At 42.9% G+C, this 22,491-nt stretch overlaps 1 protein-coding gene across 8 annotated transcripts in view; it reads left to right on the plus strand.

Annotated features, from left to right (window-relative positions):
- CADPS (calcium dependent secretion activator) overlaps nucleotides 1-22,491 on the plus strand; it is a 418,935-nt gene that overhangs the window by 260,107 nt on the left and 136,337 nt on the right. For all 8 annotated transcript variants that reach the window (XM_064496352.1, XM_064496353.1, XM_064496354.1 and 5 more), the window contains exons 11-13: nucleotides 397-505; nucleotides 6,772-6,984; nucleotides 20,187-20,323. In XM_064496352.1, the coding sequence (XP_064352422.1) occupies nucleotides 397-505; nucleotides 6,772-6,984; nucleotides 20,187-20,323 (459 nt within the window). The remainder of the gene's footprint in view (nucleotides 1-396; nucleotides 506-6,771; nucleotides 6,985-20,186; nucleotides 20,324-22,491) is intronic.

Below are 22,491 nucleotides of genomic sequence, written 5' to 3' on the forward strand. Positions count from 1 at the left end.
GCAGTTTTGACCTACACAAATGGCAATTTTGTGCAGCTTAACCCACTTAAAACAGCAGCAGTCATGGTAATAGCTAAGTTTTTTTTCCAAGCACCTGGAAGATTCTAAGTGCACTCCACACGCGGACTCATTCGCACCTCGCCATAAGCCAGTGAGAAGATGGGGTCTCAGATTATATCCCATCTACTGATGAAGCAACAGGATCAGAGACACTCCCTAACTTGCTCCAAGTCACACAGCCAAGAGGTGGAGAAACTCCATCTGAACCCGGCTCCTGCGTGCAGGGCCTCAGGGGAAAGGACAGGCTTGAACGGGGAGGGGTTTGGGTTTTGTTTTTCCCCCAAGGAAGATGAGATCCAGGGAACCAGTCTCACAACCTGCGCTTTTCCTTTTCAGGTGAGTCAGTACACGTTTGCCATGTGCAGTTACCGGGAGAAAAAAGCCGAACCTCAGGAACTCCTCCAACTGGACGGCTACACTGTGGACTACACCGACCCCCAGCCAGGTACCTGCTCACCTGCTCAGCCATGAGCCCGCAAAACCCCACCCCTTCCCAGGTGAACAGTCAGCTGGTGTTTGTGGGCAATTCCTCCATGCTGAACCCTAAGTCAAGTTTCTGGGGTTACACAGCTGCCCGTGACAGCCACAGCCCCCCGACCTTACAGAATCGTAAGATTTACTCCATCCTTGTTGCGTAAATGCCACTTCAATCAAGGGCGTCGTTTTCCCTCGAGGGAGTAAAACCTCGTAAAACCAAAAGGAAAACATGATACATTTTTCTTCTACATAACTGTGCCTGCATCAAATATGTCCTCCACCCTTGAATGTTAAAAAGAAATTTCTGAATAAGAAGTCCTGTATGTACACCAAGGACTGTGTGTGTGTGTGTGTGTGTGTGTGTGTGTGTGTGTGTGTGTGTGTGTCTTGGTATGTGTTATTGTTCACCAGTGATGTGTGAGCCTGGCAGGTGTTGGTGTCTCCATGTCCAAGCAAGACTGCCCTGTCCATCCACGTTTGCTAACGACAATCTGAAGCGAGCTGATGGCACTTGAAAAGAAAGTCCTCCCGAAATGTTTTTTATTTCCTAAAAAGACACTAATCCACAGCGTTGACATCCAAGCTCCTCCGCCTTATGTAACTAAGAGAACCACGCAAATGGTAGTATTTCTCATAAGTTCTACATTGCAGAAGTTCTATATCCTGTCCCCTCACACCTCTCCCCCCTCCACACCCATTTTTTTTTCTTTTCCCAGAAAAAAATGAATAGAAATCCGCTTCAAGGAACCTTCAAAATGGGGGGGGGGGGTGCGAAATCATTTCAGCATATTAATGAGCAACAGGCACCAACAGCCCTCTCCCAGAGAAGTTTATTTTTATGCCAAATCTGCACAAGGGAAGCATTTCCAACCATACTGCATTATTTGGCCCAAAACCTTTTTTTCTACTCCCATACTGCTCTTCCACATGCAACAAAATACACAGAGAAGAAAAACAGAGTTTGAGAGAAGATGGGGTGTTAACCTGGCAAGGTGTGGCGAGGAAGCCCTTTGGCCCAGCCCGCTTGGAAGAACTAGCATTTAGCATCTCCGTGAGATTCAGAATCCCAACCCAGCAGTCTTGGGCCAGCCACCCCACCCTACCCCCAGCCTCGGACTTCCGTAGGTAATTAGCATCTTGCCAGAGCGTGGTACAGCGCTGACCACAGAAGACTTAAGTGAAATCTCTCATAATGAATGAAACAGCTTCCTGCAGCAGCTCACGGAAAGGCTGTGGTTCCTGCGTTAATGAATCCGCCTTCATATTGCTCTATGATGGTTTGCATTCTTCTCAAACCACTGAGTTCCCATCAGGGAAATAAAGACCCTCTTTCTTAAGACCCATATTTTAAAGTGGGAGACTCAAGGGCCAATATGAGAAGGGAAAAAATACCATCTTATGCCACTAACTTCTTTTTAGTCCCGTTCACTATTCCTTGCCTCTGGGTGATTGCATTTAGGTGGTACCACAATCCCACCAAGTAGGTAAGAACCAGGATTGTCATCTCATTTTGTACAGGAAGAAAAAGAGCTGGGACTTGAGGTCTCACCTGTCTGACCCTTTGGTACTTGCAGGAAAACGTAGCTACGTGTACAGCTAGAGCAAAGCCAGAGTTGTTACTTTATCATATAAAAGCAGAATTCTCTTATCGCAGAGGGAGGACGGGAGCGGGGAGAAAGTTTTTTCTGTCTACATGGAAAAGGAGTCACTGCACATGTATTTTATAAAAGCTTCTCTTCTTTTTTTTTTTTTCACATTGATCCCCTGGGATATAATTTTATAAATTCCTTTACCAAGGATGTAAATGGAAAGTAAATTGATTATGTTCTGGAGAATAATAAGCAGCTTCTTCTCTGCCTCTCCATGTGCCAAGTCCTAGTTATTTTCAAAGCAGCGTTTGATTGAAAACGGAGATTTAAATACTCCCAATTGTCATGAGAGAAGTCTAACCCAGAATTTCTTAAAGAGTGCTTGTTAAAAATAGTAGTTCCTGGACCCCAAACCTAACCAAGAACCAAGAGGAGGAAGGCAAAATCCTATTTAAATAGGCGCTCTAGGGGAGTCCTACATACAGCAGAGTTTGCCAGCTGGAGATGGAGGTGATGCACAGTTTAGCCAGTGTCTTCAGAGAGTTGAGGAGTCTCCCCCAGCTGCTCCCTGAAAGGTGAGGGGGCACATGGAGCAGAACTGAGTCCATCTGTCCCCCTCTCCCTCTGGGCTGTATCCTGCTTGTCAGTGGAACCAACTGGGGGAGATGTTTACGGGGCAGATAGCCTTCCCCATGGATGTCTTTGCCTTTGTGCCAGCCTAGGATCCAGCAGTCACTCAGACAAAAACATTTGCTCCAAATCCGCTCTACCTATTTAAGGGTCTTGAAAGATTGATTTGGAGAATTGATAAATAAGTAAGTTTTCCATTCAGGCTCCTCCTTTTCATCTAAAGATGAAAATGTCTCATTTTACCTTTCCCTGGGTACAGTTCAGAGAGGATGTGGCAATCCTCTCGATTCCTATTAGATTAAGTAACCAAGTCTTCACATAAGACGATATTCATTCAGAATAATGCACTGGCACAATTTAAACGACTAAATTAGATCTTCGACAACTTTGCCAGCATAAATAGACCATGTCCGTGTGTGTTGTTGGAACGGCAACCCCTGGCCTGGGAGCTGGCCAGCGTTCCTTGCCTGGTCCACTCCATCCATTGCCAGACATGTCCTCTTGATCTTGGCAGGTCATTCCCTGCGGGGCATTCCATGGAGAGCCAGGCACTGTCACACATTGCATTTTGCAGATTCCGTCCCCAGGAATTGCCACCTTGCCCAGGACCGCTGCCTTGGAGCTCGTGTTGATGTTCACGTTGCCTTCTCCTTCCTTGGTTCCCTGCTGGTTGCTCTGCTCTCTCCTCACTCTCATTGTTGTGTCCTGGGTCTCCCATGCTCACTGAAAAAGCTCCTCGTGGCCCTCCGCTGGTGTCACTGTCACAGCTTCTGCTGCTTTACATGTTTCTCTTTGCCCCACTCACCCCACGGTACTCTCCCCTCTCTTGCTAATGACGAATCCGCAGAGAGCTGATCCTGGGTGTGGGGCGTGCTCGCCAGGCTCCGGAGCAGTCTGGCTCGTGGTTCCAGTCACCAGCTATGGAGTCAGACAGCTGGGGTTAGGAACCCAGCTCTGACACCTCCAGCCCCACTTTGTGTTCATGGGCTAACCATCGCCTTCTCTGTGACTCAGTATTCTCATTTATAAAGTGGGAATAATAGTGCTTACTTTGTAGGGCTGCTGGGAGGATTAACGAAAAATCTGAAAACTTCTTAGCATCTTTCCATCTCAACCTCTCTACTTCCTTAGGCAATCCCATGAACTGACTTTCTGACAGTGGCCCTGGTGGAGGGGAGGCTGGGGACAGGCAAGGAAGAGGACACGTCCAGTGATGTCTCGCCCGGAATTCACCTGCAGTATCAAAATAGTTTATCCCAAACATTACCATGAGACTGGACTTCAGAAAGTCTCCTGACCCCACTCTTCCTTTCAGCTCCTTCGTGCCCAGTTTTCAGGGCTGAGAGGATCCCTCAAAGCTCTTCTTCCTCCCCCTCCCTGCAGAATTGTCCTCCTTATGACACCATCCATTTGTCTCATCAGGTTTTCCCGACTTGTTCACTGCACCTCATCCTACCCAAATCACACATTTATAAACTCTCCGTAAGCGATGAACCAAAATATTCCTTCATAATCATAACCACCAAAAACCTTTTATTAAAAATGCTCTCCCTCTAGACCCTTCATATAAAGAAGCAGCTATTTATTGTTCTAGGATCCCTGGCAATTCTAAGTGCCAAACTGCCAACACTCCCCCACTCTTGTAGAATGGGCAGCCAGATGAATGCTCTCAGCACAATGGGGAAGTCTTAACGTCACCAGAAATTTTCTCCAGCATAAATGGTTAGTGACTGGGCCTTGTTGGAATGGAAATTTAAGCATGCTCATCACTCCACTTACTCTCCTCTCATCTGAAACTGGTAATCGGGCGAGGAGGAACGATGAGGAACCTGATGAAGAGATGAGGCTTTGTTTATGGACCGAGAGTCCAAGTAACTCCAAAACACAGGCTTTTGGACGATGTGGACAGACACAGTGTAGCTCTGGCTTGGGCCCCCAAAGAGGCCTCCGCCTACTTTTCTCTAAACTTTAACCTTGAGAACTGCCTGTGGGAAAGATGAGTCTGTAGGTCATTCATTCATCCAGCAGATGTTCACTGAGCACCTGCCCTATGCCATGCACTGTTCTCGGTACCAGGGATGCAGCAGTGAACAAAAGAGACCAAAAACTCCCTGGCTTTACAAAGTAAATTATAGAATTTGTTAGAGGTGATAAGAGCTATGGAGAGGAATGATGCAAGAGAGGAGAGATGAGGAAGGAGAGGCAGAGGTCGGGGAAGGCCCAAACGAGCATGGGACGTTCGAGCAGAGACAGGACGGAGGTGAGGGAGTGAATCGTGCAGATATCTGGAGGAAGAGTTCTAGCCACAGGAAATAGCAAGTGCAAAGGTCCTGAGGTGAGGATGTATCTGAAGGGTTCAAGGAACTGCAAGAGACCAGCATGGCCACTGTGAATTGGGTGCATGCACATGCACATGAGAGAGAGCTGTAAGAGGGGAGTGTGGAGGTGGTGGAGGGTCAGTTGATGTTGGGTCTTGCAGGCCTTGTCAGAACCTAGACTGTTCCTCTGAGTGAAATGCGGAGCCGCTGGTCAGTTTTGAGCAGAGGAGTGGTGTGACCTGACTCTTGTGCTAAACTGATTACACTGGCTCCCATCTTGAGGATCGGCTATAGAGAGAGGACATGGAGGCAGAGGGATCAGACAGGTGGCTATGAAAATAATCCAGGTGGGAGATAAGCATGGCCGAGTTCAGGGGGGCAGCACGGGAGAGGGAAGAAGGGGTCAAATTCTGTTATAATGTCTTATATAATATATATATATATATATATAATGTCTTATACTATATATATAATATATAATGTCTTATGTAACATATGTAGTATTATATATATAAAGTGTTATAATGTAGAGCCTTCAGAATTTCATTGGAATGGGCAGTGAGAGACAATAAGGCCTCAAAAAGACCCCAAGGTGGTGGGCTTGATCACCTAGAAGGATGAGCCCAGCTTTGCTGAGATGGAGAGGAAGTTTGGGAGAAAGCCCAGGAGTTCAGGGTTCGAAATGTAAGATTGGGGTGTCTCTCCTACATCCATGTGAGGAAAACCACTGGGTGTGCAGGTCTGCTGTGCAAGGGAGCAGTTCAGGGTAGAGGTAGACATGTAGGGACCCTGAACGTATTCATGATATTTGGCTGGATGGCATCCCCCGGGGGGCATTGGGTGTAGAGGAAGAAAGGAAGAGGTCCAAGGACAGAGGACCAGGATGCTCCCACATTTAAAGGAGGAGGAACCAGCAAACCAGACTGGGAGCCGTAACCAGGGAAGGAGGAGGAAAATCAGGTGACTTGAAGGCCACTGAAGAAAGCCTTTCAAGGAAGATAGAGTAAGTTGATGGATGGAGTAAAATGAGACCTTTGAATTGATCGCTGGCTTCAGCAAGGTGGAAGGCACTGGTGACCTTTGGCGAGATGTGTCAGCGGGGCAGCAGCCTGACTGGAAAGCCTTTGGGGACGAGTACCAAGAGAAGGGAGACCCTTGCTGTTTGAGGTGTAGCCCTCCGATCACCGTCATCTGGGAGCGTGTTAGAGATGCAGAAGCCCGGGTTCTAGCTCCGTTTGTACTGAATCAGAAGCTGCATGTTGACGAGACGCCCAGGATTCACATGCACACTAACATCTGAGAAGCCCTGGTAGCGATCCCCTCACATGGTAAAGAGAAGGACAGTAGGGCAGTCGCTGTAGGGAGAGGTGGGGTCACAGGGTGTTTTGTTGTTGTTGTTGTTTGGTTTGTTTTTTTTTTAAGGATGGGGAGAAAATACTAGTATGTTTATAGCCAGTAGGTAGCCCACTTGACCCCTGTGCCCCCAGCAGAGCAAAAGCCAGGCTCAAAATACCTCTTTGACATCATGGCCCCTCTCCCGTGGCCAAGAGGGTGTCAGACTTCCTGTCCGAAAGGCAGATAAATGGGCCCTCCCTTCTCCAGCCCAGGGAGAAACACAGAAGCTGCCTTTCTCAGAGCTCAGTGCTGCCAAGATCATTGCAGCTCCACTGAGTGGTTCTTCTGTCCTTTGAACCCAGGTCTGGAGGGTGGCCGAGCCTTCTTCAACGCAGTCAAAGAAGGAGACACCGTGATATTTGCAAGCGATGACGAGCAAGATCGCATCCTGTGGGTCCAAGCCATGTACCGGGCCACCGGGCAGTCCCACAAGCCTGTGCCCCCAACCCAAGTCCAGAAACTCAACGCCAAGGGAGGGAACGTGCCTCAGCTGGACGCCCCCATCTCCCAATTTTGTAAGTAAATATGCCATTTGTTCAAAATAGCCTTGTAGACTAAAGTCAATCCTCCAAAGTTGAATTAGAAAAATCAGTTGTTTTAATATTAACGATTCCCGAAATCATGTTTGCTGGAAAAAAAAAATAGTAACTTCGGAGGTGGAAAGTTGGGACAAAAATGTCAGATGAAAGTAATTTTAAAGTGCAATACTTGACACTTTCCCTCAAGGACTAAACCAAGGAAAATACATTTTAGCTGGATTTTTATCTCTTTGTTTTCGGTGAGAGTTTGGAATTCACAGCCAAACATGTATTTGTTTGAGTCCTTCACACCTAGTAGGTTATGTATGTCCATGCCTCATTGCTTCCTATTAAAAGGAACTTTAAAATAGGGCTTGATTTGAAATAAATTTAAATCTGCAACTTAGAACCATTTAAAAATAAATGATGACATTATCACATGCAGTGGAAAAAAGAAAAAAAGAAAAAAACAACACCGCGGTACTTAAAATCCCATTCTGAGCTAAAATACCAAAACCCAAAAATGAAACTGTCTCCTTAAGCAGCCCCAGTTTATATTCTAGTCTGTTCCCCTCTTACCTCTGCATCTGTTTTAAACTTCTTGCCACCTAGCATGGTTTTTTATCTTGCGACACTTCAGATGCACAGGGTAAGAGGAGAGACGGCATACACTGGGAGATGCTTATTGAAAGAAAAGAAATGGAAACGTTGTAAACCTAAAGCGCCAAATAAAACCATTCATTTTGGTTATAAACATTAACCCTAAGAAGAGATGTTTGCCTTAACCTGAATAACAGGTCAGTTAAGGACAGCTCAGGTCCAAGTCACTTTTAATAGTAACCATGGTGAGGCCTTACTTTAGCGTGGAACCCATTCATTCAGTGTCGTTCGCTGAGCCACTGTCTAGGTGACGAGGCACATGGATGAGGAAGACGAATGAGGACCCTGCTCTCAGGAAACCTACATCTCGGTCAGGGAGTCTAGACAGCAAACAAGTTAAAAAAGAAAAAAATAAAATAAGATAGTTGCAGACATTGAGAAATGCCATAAAGAATGTCACGCAGTGGTGACTGAGTGGGGAGAGGGGATGTAAGACGGATGATCTGAGCTTAAGCCCAAATGACATGGAGTCGGCCCCACACATTTCTGTGGGAAGAGAATTGCAGCAGAAAGGAAAGCAAGTTCAAAGGCCCCACATCAGGAACTTGACCTTTAGCTCGGTACTTGCACATAGTCTCTCCTCTGCTGCAGTGACAGCCACTAAACAGAGAGAATCCTCTTTTCAGTGAGTAACAAGACTATGTTCTTAAGCCTTTTAACTCCTTGACGGGTGGGGTTTTTTGGATGGCAAATGCCATGCATCAGGTGCTCCCAGGAATTCCTGTCCAGTCCTGATGGTTTCTTGAAGGAAGATGCATTCCCTGTGAAACATTGTGAATAATCACAGTCATGTGAGCTTCTATACAGGAAACCCTGCAAGAATTAGAAAGGAGTTTAACAGGGACTCACCAAAGGAGGGACAGCTCTGCTGACCGTAACCACAACCAAGTTCTCTACTTTCTTTTTGCTCTAACATTTGTGGCTCTTAAGTTTATTTGAAAGCAAAAAGAGGGAAGACTACATCTCTTTCTAAATAGTTTAGTCATTCGTTAACATAAAGCACACCCAATATTTATTTAATTTTTTTTAAAAACTCTATAATGGAATCCCTTCCTTCACCTTGCCTGACAGCCTCCTTTTTCATCAATGTGGAAACAACAGAACCTGTCATCTCTCTCTGAGATGGAATTATCCGTGTGTCAGGAAAAAAAAATGCCCAATTATAACCACCATCCAAATCAACCTCATAAAGCATGTATCTCAGGTGATATTTGGAAAATCCTGGTTTATTTCCAAATAATCTCCATTTCTTCTGAAGTCATGTTGCCTTAAATTCAGTGTCTCTGTTCTATCATCTGCCCAGATTAAGAAATTACTACTTGGTTCACGATTAGCCCCACTTTTTCCTCTCTCATGTAGGAAGAAGTATGGACATTCAGGGATACAGTGAAATGGGGACCAGACACTAATTTAAAAAAGAAGACTACTGATGGGGGCTGCTAAAGAGAGGATGGATGTCTCTTCATGGACATAGACGGGGCTCTGGGCTTAGATTTCCCTCTGTAGGTGGGATTCATTTAGCTGTGAGATTAAAATCTAGTCACTAGGCATCAGCAAGAAGATTCAGTTGAGTACACATGAGCTTGATGTAGGTCACTATTCTAGTTGACATAGGGAACTTTGATTAAATGGAGTGTCCAAAGCAAAATTCTAAGGGTTAGAGTTTGAGTGGCTCAGAGCATGTGGGGTGGGCTGAGAGATGAGTGAGAAGATCAGATAGTTCATGCCTCTTGGATTTATCAGTACCTGGCAGGAGAGCCACCATTCTTTTTACTGTCTTCCTTAATCACTGCCCGGGAATAGAGGTTCTCCAGACAGTGTGGGGCCCTACCGCACCTACCAGGTTCTGTAAGAACAAAGGCCACCCCTTTCAGCCATGGAGATTGTGCCCTGCAGAAGACCCTTTTCCCATAGGCAGAAATGTGAGTGGTTCCTATTGACTTGTGCAGTGCCCACCCTGCACAACTGTACATTGCAACCCTGCAATAAATGACAGTCTTTACTCAGAGCTTCAATCCAATAGTGTTAAACCCGGTAATTCTGTAGTTACATTACTACCCCTGAAACCAAGCCTCAACGCTGCTAGATGCAATCTCTTGCCAGTTTGCTGGCAGTCAGAGTACCAGAAAGTGAAGTTCTCTTTCCATACTTTAGAAGCCAGCATCAGTATCCAATCAGGATTTAACCAACTCAACCTTCTGTACCTGATCATTTACCATTAGAGGTGTATAAAATCCATGAGAAAGATCTGAGAAGGAACGAAGAATTATACATTGTGTGGTGTCACTGAGTAATGATGCAAAGCAACCAAAAACTGGCTGGGGGTGGGGTGAGGGGAATATCATAATTTAGTAGAGTCTGCTGCGGAATAGTGGTTTTATCTCAGTTACTTTACAGCTGCATTTAAACTGTTCAGTTCAAACCTTTACTATCCAATAATTCAGTCAAACTTACAATGTTGATTTATACTTAGGGTAACCAGCTCATCCAGATTTGCCCAAGACTTGCCTCTTTTTAGCCATTAAAGTCTTGTGTCTCGGTAACCCCTTTAGTCCTGGGCAAACTGGGATGGGTTGGTCACCTGGTACTCAAAGCAAGACTATAGAGGAAATTGAAAAACAATCACAACCTAGTGAGAAACAGCAAACTTGGATCCGTCACTTATGTTTGGACCTCAGTCTATACATAGATTTATTTTAATTGTCACAACACAAACATTGTCAGTCACGGACTCTCTAACAAAAAGAGTAAAAAAAAAAAAACATCAAGTATTGCATTTTAAAAAGAGTTCCTTGACTTCCCAAAGGTAAGGGCCATTGTTAAATACTTAATTCTGTGCACATCTCATCAATCCCTGTTTTTGAATATTTGCTGAAGTATTTGGTGTTCTTGCAAGTGAATGATTTTTTAAGAACAAATTTTCGATGGGTTAACTTTGTAATCGCTTTGTTAGTTATTTACATGGCAAAGGGAAGCTACAGAGAGATGGGAGAGGGTTTTTTTTTTTTTTTTTTGGATAGAGAAAAATAAACACTCCAGTCTTGTCATGTCGCTGTCTGCTCAAGGGAAACTTGAGAATGGAACATTTTACAGTTTGGGATAACTTGCGAGTAATTGTGAGTTTATTTGGGTCTTTTCTAAATTCAGTTTAGCAGACTTCTGCGTGCAGTTTTCATTTTTTATTTTTTATTTTTTTGCAATTTCAAAAGCTTAATTTCAAAATGCAAAGACACGTCTAAGAAAGAATGGAGTGGAGTATTTCTTTGGAATTGGAAAAAGCTGAAAAAAATAAATAAATAGATCCTGCTATTCATTCATTTGTATGTGACTCTACAATGATTTGGGGAGGGTTCCACCAAACTTTAAAACTTTTCTGTTCTTTTGTGGTTTTGTTGGTGTGTGTTGTTGTTGATTTAATTCCCTGCCCCCACCCTGTCTTTTTTTTTTTTTTAAGTTAAGACTTGAAAAAATTAAGTCACTGCCCAGCTGTACAACTTTTGAAAACAAATACTTGAAATTTTCCAATGTTTAAGGCCAATGTTGCTTACCTTGGAAATGACGTGCAAATCTGTAGTTGAGTGCTGCCACAATTCGTGATGCCAAGTGGCCTCTCATTGAAGCACCTGATCCCTGTCCAATCTGTTTTAGAGGAACAGGAAAAATCGGTACCTCTGTTCTCATTTGGAGGAGGGGGTACTCTAAGCTTTGCCCCTTGATCAATGGTTATTTGCTGTGCCACTTGCAATGAGTCTCATTTTAATGTCTGTTTCACAACTAGTAACGGTGAATCACATCGCAGATTCCCGAAAGTTGGATGTTTTTGAGAACTGTCCTAATTTTGCTACCACTGAACCGTCTTCAACAGTTAGGGGGAACCTTGGTGACTGTTGGTTTGTGTGCGGGGTGGGGGGGGGGGTTGATTTTGGTTTTTGGTTTGGTTTGGTTTCCTTTAAGTTTTCTTGTTCAATCTTTGCTCGAACCCGAGAACTGTAGCTGCTAGGGTAGAACTCCTGTCTGCTTTCCTGAGCCTTGTTGCTAGTCTTTATGTTATTCTGGTTTGTTCCTTCTTACCCTGCTAACTTCTAGCTGGACTGAAGGGTAAGTGTTCCCCTGATAGCTAGCACAGCTCAGATAATCAGACTAGATTATCTGACACCTGCAATGTGCTTCCTCCCTCTCCTCTTCAATCTTCCTCATGTCTAGACTTTGTAGTCAAACTTCTCATGTTATTTTCCTGACCTTAGGTTGGAAATGTTAAGCTTCCATACGGAAACTAGGATGCATGTGATGTGTGCATAATTGCCTCCTCTCCTTGGCTTTCATATTGGCATCAAATGATCCTCTGAGTAAAGCCAACCATTGACATCTCCTAATTTTTTTTTAATTCCGAGAATATTAATGAACATCACAACGAAATGGCAAGTAATGCCTTTGTTTCGTGGAATTCACAGCTACCTGACTGCTTAATGCCTGAAAACAGATCATTTTGCACTCTGATGATATGCTGTTGGTGTTGTTTCTCCTTTCCCATTCCGAGGGTTAGAATGGTCAGCAAACCAGTGGTGTGGTACCCATGGATACCTGAACAAATAGAAGGTGGGGTAGGAAACCCAAAGATGGTAACTGAGCAAGAAATGGCAGAATACAATTAATAAAGTAAATGCATTGTTTGAACACTGAGGAATTCATTCTACCTGGCTTGAGGGTGTGCTCTAAGACCCAATAGAGGATTAATTTTCAAAGGAGAACTGCAATACATGGAACCACCACCCACAAAAAAACAGGAAATTAAGGGCACGATTGAATTCATGTAGCTTATTCACCAAAGCTGCAGGTTTACACTCTCATGATGCCATGGAGGGTTTTGACCTCTGGTCTCAAATATTTCTCTCCTCCTCTCCCAGAAACAGTGACAGCAATAGCTTTTTTGACATCATGTGTCTTGGTATCAGTTTTTCTAAAAATACACCTGTAAGAGGGAAGAACAAAAAAAGACACTTTCCAACTTAGAAAAATCGTTCTCATCACTGTTTGAGTTTAGTGGAAGAGAGTCCACAGTTCCTTTATTCATAGAGGACAAAGCTGTCCACCAAAAAAAAAAAAAATGTGTTGAGGGAAGACTTGACGTGCGAGGGAGCTAAAAAAATTGGTCAAGAGAGCAGGCAAATATGTACCTGAGTATTCTGAATGCTAACTTAGAAGCTGTAGGTCGCATCATTCCTCCTGACCATTTAATAATAGTTCTTTCTTCTTTTTGTTTCTTTCTTTAATTTGCTTTCTTTCCTCCCCTCCCCCCCCCCCTTTCTTTCTTCTTCCTTTTATTTTGCATACATGTGCCCCTGGCTAGCAGACAGATTTTTTTTTTCACCCCTCCAAGCAGATACTTAATTTAACTTTCCTTTCCTTTCAATGTCTGATGAGGCATTTTTAAAAGCTTACCAGAGAATGTGAATGAAGTGGGAATTTAGGATTTTGCTATACTTTTTTTTTCAAGACTGAAAGAAAGGATGGATGCACAGATGACTGAATGAATTTTGTTGTAGCGAATACACATGTGTTTGCACAACGCATTGCTATCCTAGTAGACTTCCAAACAGTCGTTTGCCTTAATTCCGTTCTGTAGTTTTGTCTCACGAGACTTTTGCAATTTTCTTCTTGTATTGTCACCTTGCAATTGCAAGGATGGAATATCAGAGAATTAATTCAGTTTTAATTTGCATGACCCCCGAACCACACTGGAAATGACTTTCCTTCTCACCGTCAAGTAAATGACTTCTTAAAAAAATCGACTCCCGCGATCAGGTCCCAGATTTTCCAAATACCATGATGTGATTTCAACAGACCATTTTTAATGAAGGTTCACGTCTCTGTTAACTACTTCAGACACATTGGACATATTATTCACTAATCGGGGGAGTATTTTCATGACCTATAGTGATTTATAGTAAGATAAATTACTCATGAGTCAACTATAGAAAATTTATTTTTGCTCATGTTGCAGGGAACTAAAAACAGCAGCAAATAAATACTCTGTAAATGAATCGAAAGGTAATGATGACAGCAGGGAAAATTACAAATCATGTGTTTGTTTTGAGGTCACTGACAAAAAAAAAATCTCTGTCAGGATTTTTCACTCAAAGCATCTGTCTTAGGAAGAATTATAAAAAAAAAAAATGAATATGGAGATAACCATCACATGGTTATCCCCCTGGGTGTAGTTTTAAATTCGAGATTTCCGCAAAAGGCAATGTGGCCCTTGATAGCTTCCTTAGGAAGCCATCCTCTCTTGGCCACGCAGGTTAGCTTGATTTAGTCAAAGGGACCATGAAAGAATGACGTCGTTTCTCAAGGGCAGCAGCCAGGGGAGGACCAATGTTTTGCTTGCTGTGCAGAGCTCAGGCAGGTCACAACATCCCCTGGTTACTTGTTCATGCCAAGAAACACTCTTCTAGAAAACTCCGTAAACAGCCAGCTGCCATCAATCATTGTCATTTCTTTATTTCATGTCTTCTGATGAGGTTGACTACTGTCATTGCTCGTTATTGTCCAAACCATGCATTCCGCCTTGTACTGTCAAGCAGATATGACAAGCACACATTTGCCATATAAGAAAGATACAAAGTCACCTTTTAATTTGCAGTTTGAGTTCACAGTGACTTTAGAGTTACATGAGCTATTCTCTTGCCTCCAGCATCCGTGAGGAGTAACGGCAGCCGTAACTGTGCTCTGAATTTCAGTGATGAAACAGCTACCTCTACCTTATTAGGAAAGAGATTCATTAGAGAAAGGAGCGTCTCTCAGACAGTTTTATCAACAACACACTCACAGTTTCATTCAACAGCAGATTTTCTTGTTTCCCTAGCCTATAAAAATTTCCAAAACGTAATAGTACAAAATAAAAAGAGAGCTTTGACCTTTTTGTCTTTGATCCCTGAGCTTTTGGAGTAACAGGAAAATCTCCATAAAATGAGCATTTGAAAGCTGTATCATTTCCCCCCACTCGCAAGAAAATTCCATTTGCTAGACCTTATTGCAAACGTATCAAAATTCTTTTCTATCGGAAACAAGATCACACAAATATGCTTGCTATTAAGACGAGAGATCGTGAAAAAAAAAAATACGATATATGTTGTCCCAGGGTGAGGGAGAAAAAGGACGAGAATATCAAATGTGAAATGAACCCAGACCTCCAGATCGACAATTAAAGAGCAGCATAAATGGCAGGATGGATGGCCACTTGAAATTTAAGTAGATTAAATGAGAGTGTGAAATCCATATAATCGCATCACTTTAGAAACCTTTAATTCCCCAATATTCCTTAAATGCCAAAACAAAATTGTTTCTGAGCAAACTTGGGGGTCAAGATTTTGGTTAGTTTCCCCTTGAAAGCATACGTGCCTTCCCTAGGTGTGCACATCCATCAGCCTGCTTCTGTGTCGTGGATAACCACTGACAGTGCTGTAAGTTTCTAAATATAGTCTGGGTACCAGTATCAGCTTAATTTGTCTAAGTTTAGTCCGAGGTCAGTCTCCTATGCCCATGCTATGAAGGACTTCAAAATCTTTATGCAGTTCAACCGCAGAAGTCACACAGGTAGCATCGTTTGGAAGATGTGTTGAATTATGCCTGAGCCCCAGAGCCTAAAAAATTACGTAACACATTTTCAATGTATTTGAAGCCATTACAGACCAAGCAGGAATTAGGAACTATTCAGCCAGGTCTGAAAAAGGTAAAGATTGATATGAATTCTTAAAAATGCCATGAATCCTTGATTTCTTAAATTTAAAAAAATAATGAAAGAATACACATATTAATGAAAAAAGAGCATCGGATTGCATGCAACTCCCAAAGCAAGAGATAATCCAAACATCGCTGGAGATTTAAGCTTCTCCTTTACTCTCCTAATTCTATTTTGCTCAGCCTAGTGTTCACATTCATTTTCGTTCTCTTGACACGTGCCGAACATTTGGCAAAAAAGGAATTGATCCCGACGTGTCCTGAATTCGGGAATTGACTTTCTCATACTTCTGCTCCGGGCTCTTTTCCCCTTGCTAATGTCAACACTGGAGTTTTCTTTTTCTCTAATCGAACAATTCCCATTGTTTGTCCAGGGCAGAATGGGATTGCCAGGAGCTTTTTTTTTTTTTTTTTCAAACTGTTCAGCACTGAAGAAGAACAGACTGGGACAGTGCAAGAATGACTATATGGTGTTGCTTGAGAAGCACCCACAAGTTCTTTGAAACAGAATTTGGAACAGCTGGACCACTGCAGCGTTTTATTTTAAAATAGACAACATATGTAATGCATATGGTCCTAGACATGTATGGAGACACAGGCAGACAATCTGAATGGTATCCAAAGACACCTGCACCTAGAATTCTGTTTCCTTTTATAAGATTTTTTTTTCCCCTCTAAGAGCACATGTTCCCACTTTTGGATTTGCAAGATGCCATCTGAATCCCCATGTGTGTGACTCTTAATAAAGTCAATGGGAAGTTTCCTGGGCTGGAGGTGTCAGAGTAAGGCAGCTAATAAAAACCTCCCAAGGAGCTGGCTCCTCTGGGCTGGAAGGGGATATCACAGATCAGACACTTACCCTCAAGGACCATGTCATCTACCAAGGGATTTCAGTGTGTGTACGTGTGTGTGTGTGTGTGTGTGTGTGTGTGTGTGTGTGTGTGTGTGTGTTCTGACCACAGAGAAATTGGAACATCACCCAGCAAAAACACAAGGAGTTGGTGATACAGGGCCAGAGGAGAAGCATAAAGCAGAGAGATTGGGAAGGGCTCCCAGCTTCCTAGAAACAGTATGGTTTAAGAAACAACCTATAACTAACATTAGCTATCAATGGAGAGACATTCTTGGCTCAGTAAGAACGTTAAACAAACTGGCTTAAGGAAGCGCTTAGAAGCCTGCCCGTTCAACTCATAGTTGAGGATTCTTGAGTGCTTAGGAGGGGCCAGACGCCTAGGTTTATAGTTTCTCCTCATCCGATCCTCTCAACCACCCTCCTTGAGGGGAGACTCAAACCCCATCCCCAACTTCCACGTGAGGAAAACGAGGCTCAGAAACGCTGATCGATTCCCTCACGTCACGCAGCCTGGAGCGGCAGAGCTGGCCTCAGCGTCAGTCCTTGTGATGGTCCAGGCCCGCCCACTGAGCCACGGATACCCGAGCTCAGATAAACCGTTCCCATTGGGTTTAGTGCATCAACATTCCATAAAATCAGGTAAAATAGAACCTGTTTGTTGAGAGGGTGACTTTGTTTATTTCCATGAAATAAATTCACTATTTGAACGCATAGGTTTTGAGTGCCCGCCGTGTACCAGGTACGGTCCCAGGTGCTGGGAACATGGCAGAAGACAAAAATCTCAAAAATCTCTGCTCAGATGGAGCTTAAAACTCACATCCCTTCCACTGACACCTTAAAATAGCACTCCCAGCCCACCGCTCCTCTTTCTTTTGCCGAATATAATAAGCTCAATGAAGCTCCCAGAACTTTCATGGGAGCCAGCCATCCTGTTAAGCCCTCTGGAGTTGCGGGAACCATTAAGGTAACGAGCCGGATGCTGAGTAGATGGTGATTTTGCGTAAGCTCGTTTTACCTGCTGGAAATTCCCACCGCATTAAGCTCCATCCCGCACACGGAAGGTGGGAAGGGATCTTAAGGACCTTAAGGATCTTATTAAATGACAACCACAGTGGAAAGGGAACTGACAGGCTCATCTCATACATAAGGAAACTGAGGCTCGGAGAGATCAACCACTCAGCCAGCATCCCACAGCTCTTTAAAAAACGGAGCTCACACCAGCCTCCGGACCTCCTAAACCAGTCCCAGGCTTGTTCTCCAGTGTGGACTGATGGAGCGAAAGCAGGAGGAAAGGAAAAGGAGGTTTTAATGTTGATAGGGTGGCTTTCTGAAAAGGAAAACAGGTGGATTTTAAGCAGATTTTAAAAGCCCTGCTTTAAGATGTAAGTAAAAATGAAATTGTTCTTTAGATGAACTCGAAGCCAAGAATTAGTGCAGTGAAGCTGCATCGTGATGATGGGTGGGGAGAGGCAGGGAGTGGGTCTGTATCCAGATCTCTGCAGAGGAGCCAAGCTCCCTTTTCAAATCCATTTCCTGAGTGGGCATCCAAGCAAAATAGTTCATCACAAAGTTTTCAGGAGGTTCAGCAAATAAGAGTCAGAGACTTGAAACATGGGCCTTATTTTTAACAGCTATAAGAGAGCCCCCCCTTCTCTCCAAATGAAATGACCATTTGCAGCATCGTAGTTAAAGAGCAATGAAACAGCAGAGCCAAACTGGCGAAGTAAAGGGCCCGGCCCATTTGTCAGCTTGCAGCCTCTTCTGAGAAATCCGAGAGCAAGAAGCTGGTGCTAGCCCAAATGCCTCATCTCCCTGTTCAATCTGGGAGACACAGAGTGAGTGAGGCTTTTTATGAGGATGAAACAGGATGAGCAGTTCGTGGACCCCACTGTTAGTTTGTCCTGGGACTGGCAGGGTGCAGGTGAGAGGGTAGAATCTGTCCTAAGGGATGGGAGGTACCGCCTGGATTATAGGAATGCTGTCTGGCAGGGGGACATCAGAAGGTGGCCTAGGTTTAAGACATTTGCCTTGGGCCAGAGGAGGCACAGACACACACACACATACACACACCCCACACCCCCCCCCACACACACACCACACACACACACACAACCACACACACACCACACACACACACACACACCAGACACACACACACACACACCCCACACACACACACCACACGCACACACACACACACCACACACACACACACACACACACACAGAGAAGCAGCTAGCTTTTTTCCCAGTACCAACATCCTGGCCACCTCTCTTACTGGCCACCCTGAGGCAAAGGAAGAAATTAGCTTTAAGTCCAAATTACCAAACAAAAGAACCCTCCTGGATAAAGCACCGAACCTCAAACTGAAAGCACTTCCCTGAAGACAGATCTGAGGCAATTAACCCAGCAAAGAGAATTCTTTCAGCTTCTCTACTATAATTCCTGCTCATGTGATATCCCTTCGAAAAGCTGGTGTTTTATCGTCCCAGTGGACTGATCTGGCTGTTAAAATCCACATTCTTCAACTTTCCTTTTGGAAACTGTCGTTCTGCGTGTCTTGGGCATAAACAACACATCCTGTTCAAACACTGACCACTTGCTACTTCTACGAAAGATGGCTGAAGATTTAAACACCGAACAATAGGAGGGCATACGTCTACCTGACACACCGTGCGTTTAGGCTGGAACGATGCACAAAATTAATAACGTGAGGGGAAATCATCTTAGCATCACACTGCTACTCTAACCCCCATTTTTAGCCCTACCTCAAGCAGGGATGAAGGCTACGTACGGAAGCATTATTCACACACCCTCTCAAGTCAGAAATCCATTTTCCTCGAGTTCCTGACAGCATCTCTGGTCCCTGGCAGGTCCCCGTATTCCAGTAGAATATTGCATGCAAGGGAATGAATAAACTCTTGCTCGATTTGATATAAGAAATTCTTTTACTTTGCAGTCTGCATTTTGGGAGAGTGAGTAAATTATGAGGTGGAGTGAGCCGACTCCTTTAACGTCTATAGGACCTTCATTCCTACCTCTTCGGGATTTGCTTGGTCTCAACCCGAGTTGAATTCTCTTGAGTTATTTTGCCGATTGAATAGAGGCTATTTTAGTTACACACATATTGAGATTAATTAGTTAGCCCTTAGGAGGTTTTGCCTACAGCCTTCACCCTGTAAGGAAAAGTGTGAATACATTGAGACTATTAATTCACAATAAATGGCAGATCGCAGCCCTTGCTGAGTAAATTTGTTTGTCTTTCATAAGGCTTTGCTCTCTGAGTAAGCACTCTGTAAGGCAACAGTCCTTGGCTATCACAGACTAAATTCCCGTTTACCTTATTCTCCAGGTTTCAATGAAAATCTTTTGTTATTATTTTCTTTTCATTTTGGAGGCTGGGGACCCAAACCTTTTGTGAAACCAAATTGGCAACGGGGATTTGGAAGGGGAGGATATTTACAAAGATTGTCACTTTGCTGAAAATCAGCATAACCCCCCTTTTTTTTTTCCCCAGACAATCCCAATAATTGTAGAGAAATTGCTCTAGACATAACCACTGGAATGGCAGAATCTATTAAAAACCGAAAAGCTAAATAGGCTTTTATAAGCAAAGATCCGATCTGCTTTCAGGGTTTGGTGAAACGCAGGCGAAGTTCCGGTCGTGTGCTTAGTTTTTAAAGAGCAACATAAATGCACTGGAGTTGTGATCATTTGATAAACATGTTGATGCCAATATATTTTTGCCTAAATGCAGTAAACTCACCAGTGAGTGATGCAAGTTGACAATGGGAGGTAAAAAGAACACGTTGGGGTTGTTGGTGGGAGGCTAGCGGGGGAACAGCTAGCGTTTGTAATGCCTAGTGAATTCCTGTGTATTTGAAATGTCAAAGAAAATATGATGTGTTTTCTCTAAATTGTGTCTCTCTCTACATGTATAAATGAACAGACGCAGATAGAGCTCAAAAACATGGCATGGATGAATTTATCTCTTCCAACCCCTGTAACTTTGACCACGCTTCCCTCTTTGAGATGGTGCAACGTCTTACTTTGGACCACAGACTTAATGATTCCTATTCTTGCCTGGCAAGTATATTCTTTGGTCTACAGCAATTTCATCGTGATGACATTTTTTTTTAAACATGAAATATTTCTCTACCTTTATGTCAGAAGCTCTTTTCTCCTTTGCTGGGCCCCTTAAACAATTATAAACGTGTTCTTGATTTCCTGGATTGGGGTAGTTTTACTTACCCAAGAAACAAGACAGAACGAGAGGAAGTTATCAGTGGAGATGGATCCAATTCCCCAGCCTCCCTATCTGAGCTTCCCCCTTTTCAGCTGCTACTCGAGAAATATTCCCAAGAGGGTAATCGAGTTTGGCACCTGCTTGTGGAGAACTTGTAAAAATTGCTTCGGTTTCTTAGTTTTCGAGATCCCCCCTCCCGCCCCACCCCAGACGATAAGACCCTGTGCTCCTGTCTCAGGAATGAAAGCGTTCTTTTTGCTTATTTTTTTTTTAAAGATGAAAATGATTTGTAAATAAAATTCATTTCACTTTTCATAAGCTAAAGGGGTTTGGGCTTGTTTGGGTGGCTTTTTTTTCCTTCATGGCATTCAAAGCATTTTTTTTACCCTTGGGTGGGGGGAATTTTTCTTTTGCTGCTTTAGACGTTTAGAAGTCCAGCTCTCCAGCAAGAGCATTTCTTGAAATCCTGTCTTAAGCCTGGATTTAAATCATTTAAATGCAAAGGGCTGCTGCTGTGTCCTTATTGGATTTCTGAAGATACATTTGGGGCTTTATACTGTCAAATTCGAAAGCCTAAAAACGACCCAATTCATTCCCTTCTGCAAACCGTAAACAGTTATTACATTTCTTAAAGATAAGTGCTATTAATCCCACTTTATAGATGGGAAAGGTGAGGCGAAAGGGTGAAATGACTTTACACAGAGGGAAAGCCTCGTCCCTGACTCTGCGTACTAAGGTGACTATATTTATATATTATTAATATTATATAATTAACTAAGGATAACATATTACTGATATTAACATAAATATAATGAAAATCTGTTTTTTTCTGAATGCCAGGACTATAGCCTAAATCTATTCTAATTTTTGTTTTAAATTCCTTTTTTTTCTGTGCCAGAAGCCAAAATATTAAAAATGGCAAATAAAATAGTCTTAAAGATAGAAGCAGGATTACATGGAATAGTTTATTAATCTTCGCCTCATAAAAGATTCATTGATTATCTCAGGTTTAGAATCACTTCATCAGAAGAATCTGAAGTTTGCCAAATTGGAAAAGAACACATCATTTTGACTTAAAAAAAAAAAAAAAAAAGCTTACCTTGCATTGCAAGGCAGTTTTTCGCAAATGTGTTTCCTACGATTATGTAATTATTCACATAATTATAAAATGCATTTATGAAATTTGTAAGAATATGCCTCCAAACTTAAGTCATTTGCTTTTATGTATAATTCCTAGTCTCCTGAGGAAATTTTTTTTGAGGCATTTTATTTTCAAGACTTTTTTCAAAGCATAATTTCTTAAAACAATTTTCTTTTTCACCAAGAAATTCATCACTAAGGAGAGTTAGTAAATGTCCTCTAAAAAATTAAACCAGAAATGAAATTTTGATGTTTGCTTCCTATTAGTCACATATAGGCCTAAAAATATGGTCTAAAATCCAAAATTAATTACAAATAGAATAAAATAATTTCCTTCCCCATTTGTATACCTGTATCTATTAATCATCCTCCCAGAATTTCAGAAAATAACAGCGATTAAAAGGACCTTCTCTCCTGCCTCTATATAATCCATTTTCTCATTATTACAATCTTTTTATTTCAGTTAGTTTTGGAGACCGACCAGCAGGGATACATAAATTTTTCTGTGTCTTCGACTGAGTTCCTAATTGATATTTCTTCAACTCTTTTCAAAGCAGCTATTTTGGCATCTACAAAAGACTTGGTGTCATCTGAGTCGTAGAAAATATATTTTAATCTTTCACAGCAGTGTTGTTTCTAAGATTTAGCATTTGGGGTAGCAGATGGAGTGGCAAAGAAGTTGCCTATAGGGGCAGCCCACTGCCTCGACTACTCTCCCGCCCTCTGCAGTAACTTACAATTTGAAATAGGAAAGATGCCGTCTTCCGTTGGATGCATTGCTGAGCTGCGTGTTGTCAATCGAAGATTCCCCAGATCCGCTAATACGAGACTGGAGTGTGGCAGAGGCTTCCCAGGCTGCACCGCTGTG

The sequence above is a fragment of the Camelus dromedarius genome, chromosome 17 (genome assembly GCF_036321535.1).
Source record: "Camelus dromedarius isolate mCamDro1 chromosome 17, mCamDro1.pat, whole genome shotgun sequence".
NCBI lineage: Eukaryota > Metazoa > Chordata > Mammalia > Artiodactyla > Camelidae > Camelus > Camelus dromedarius.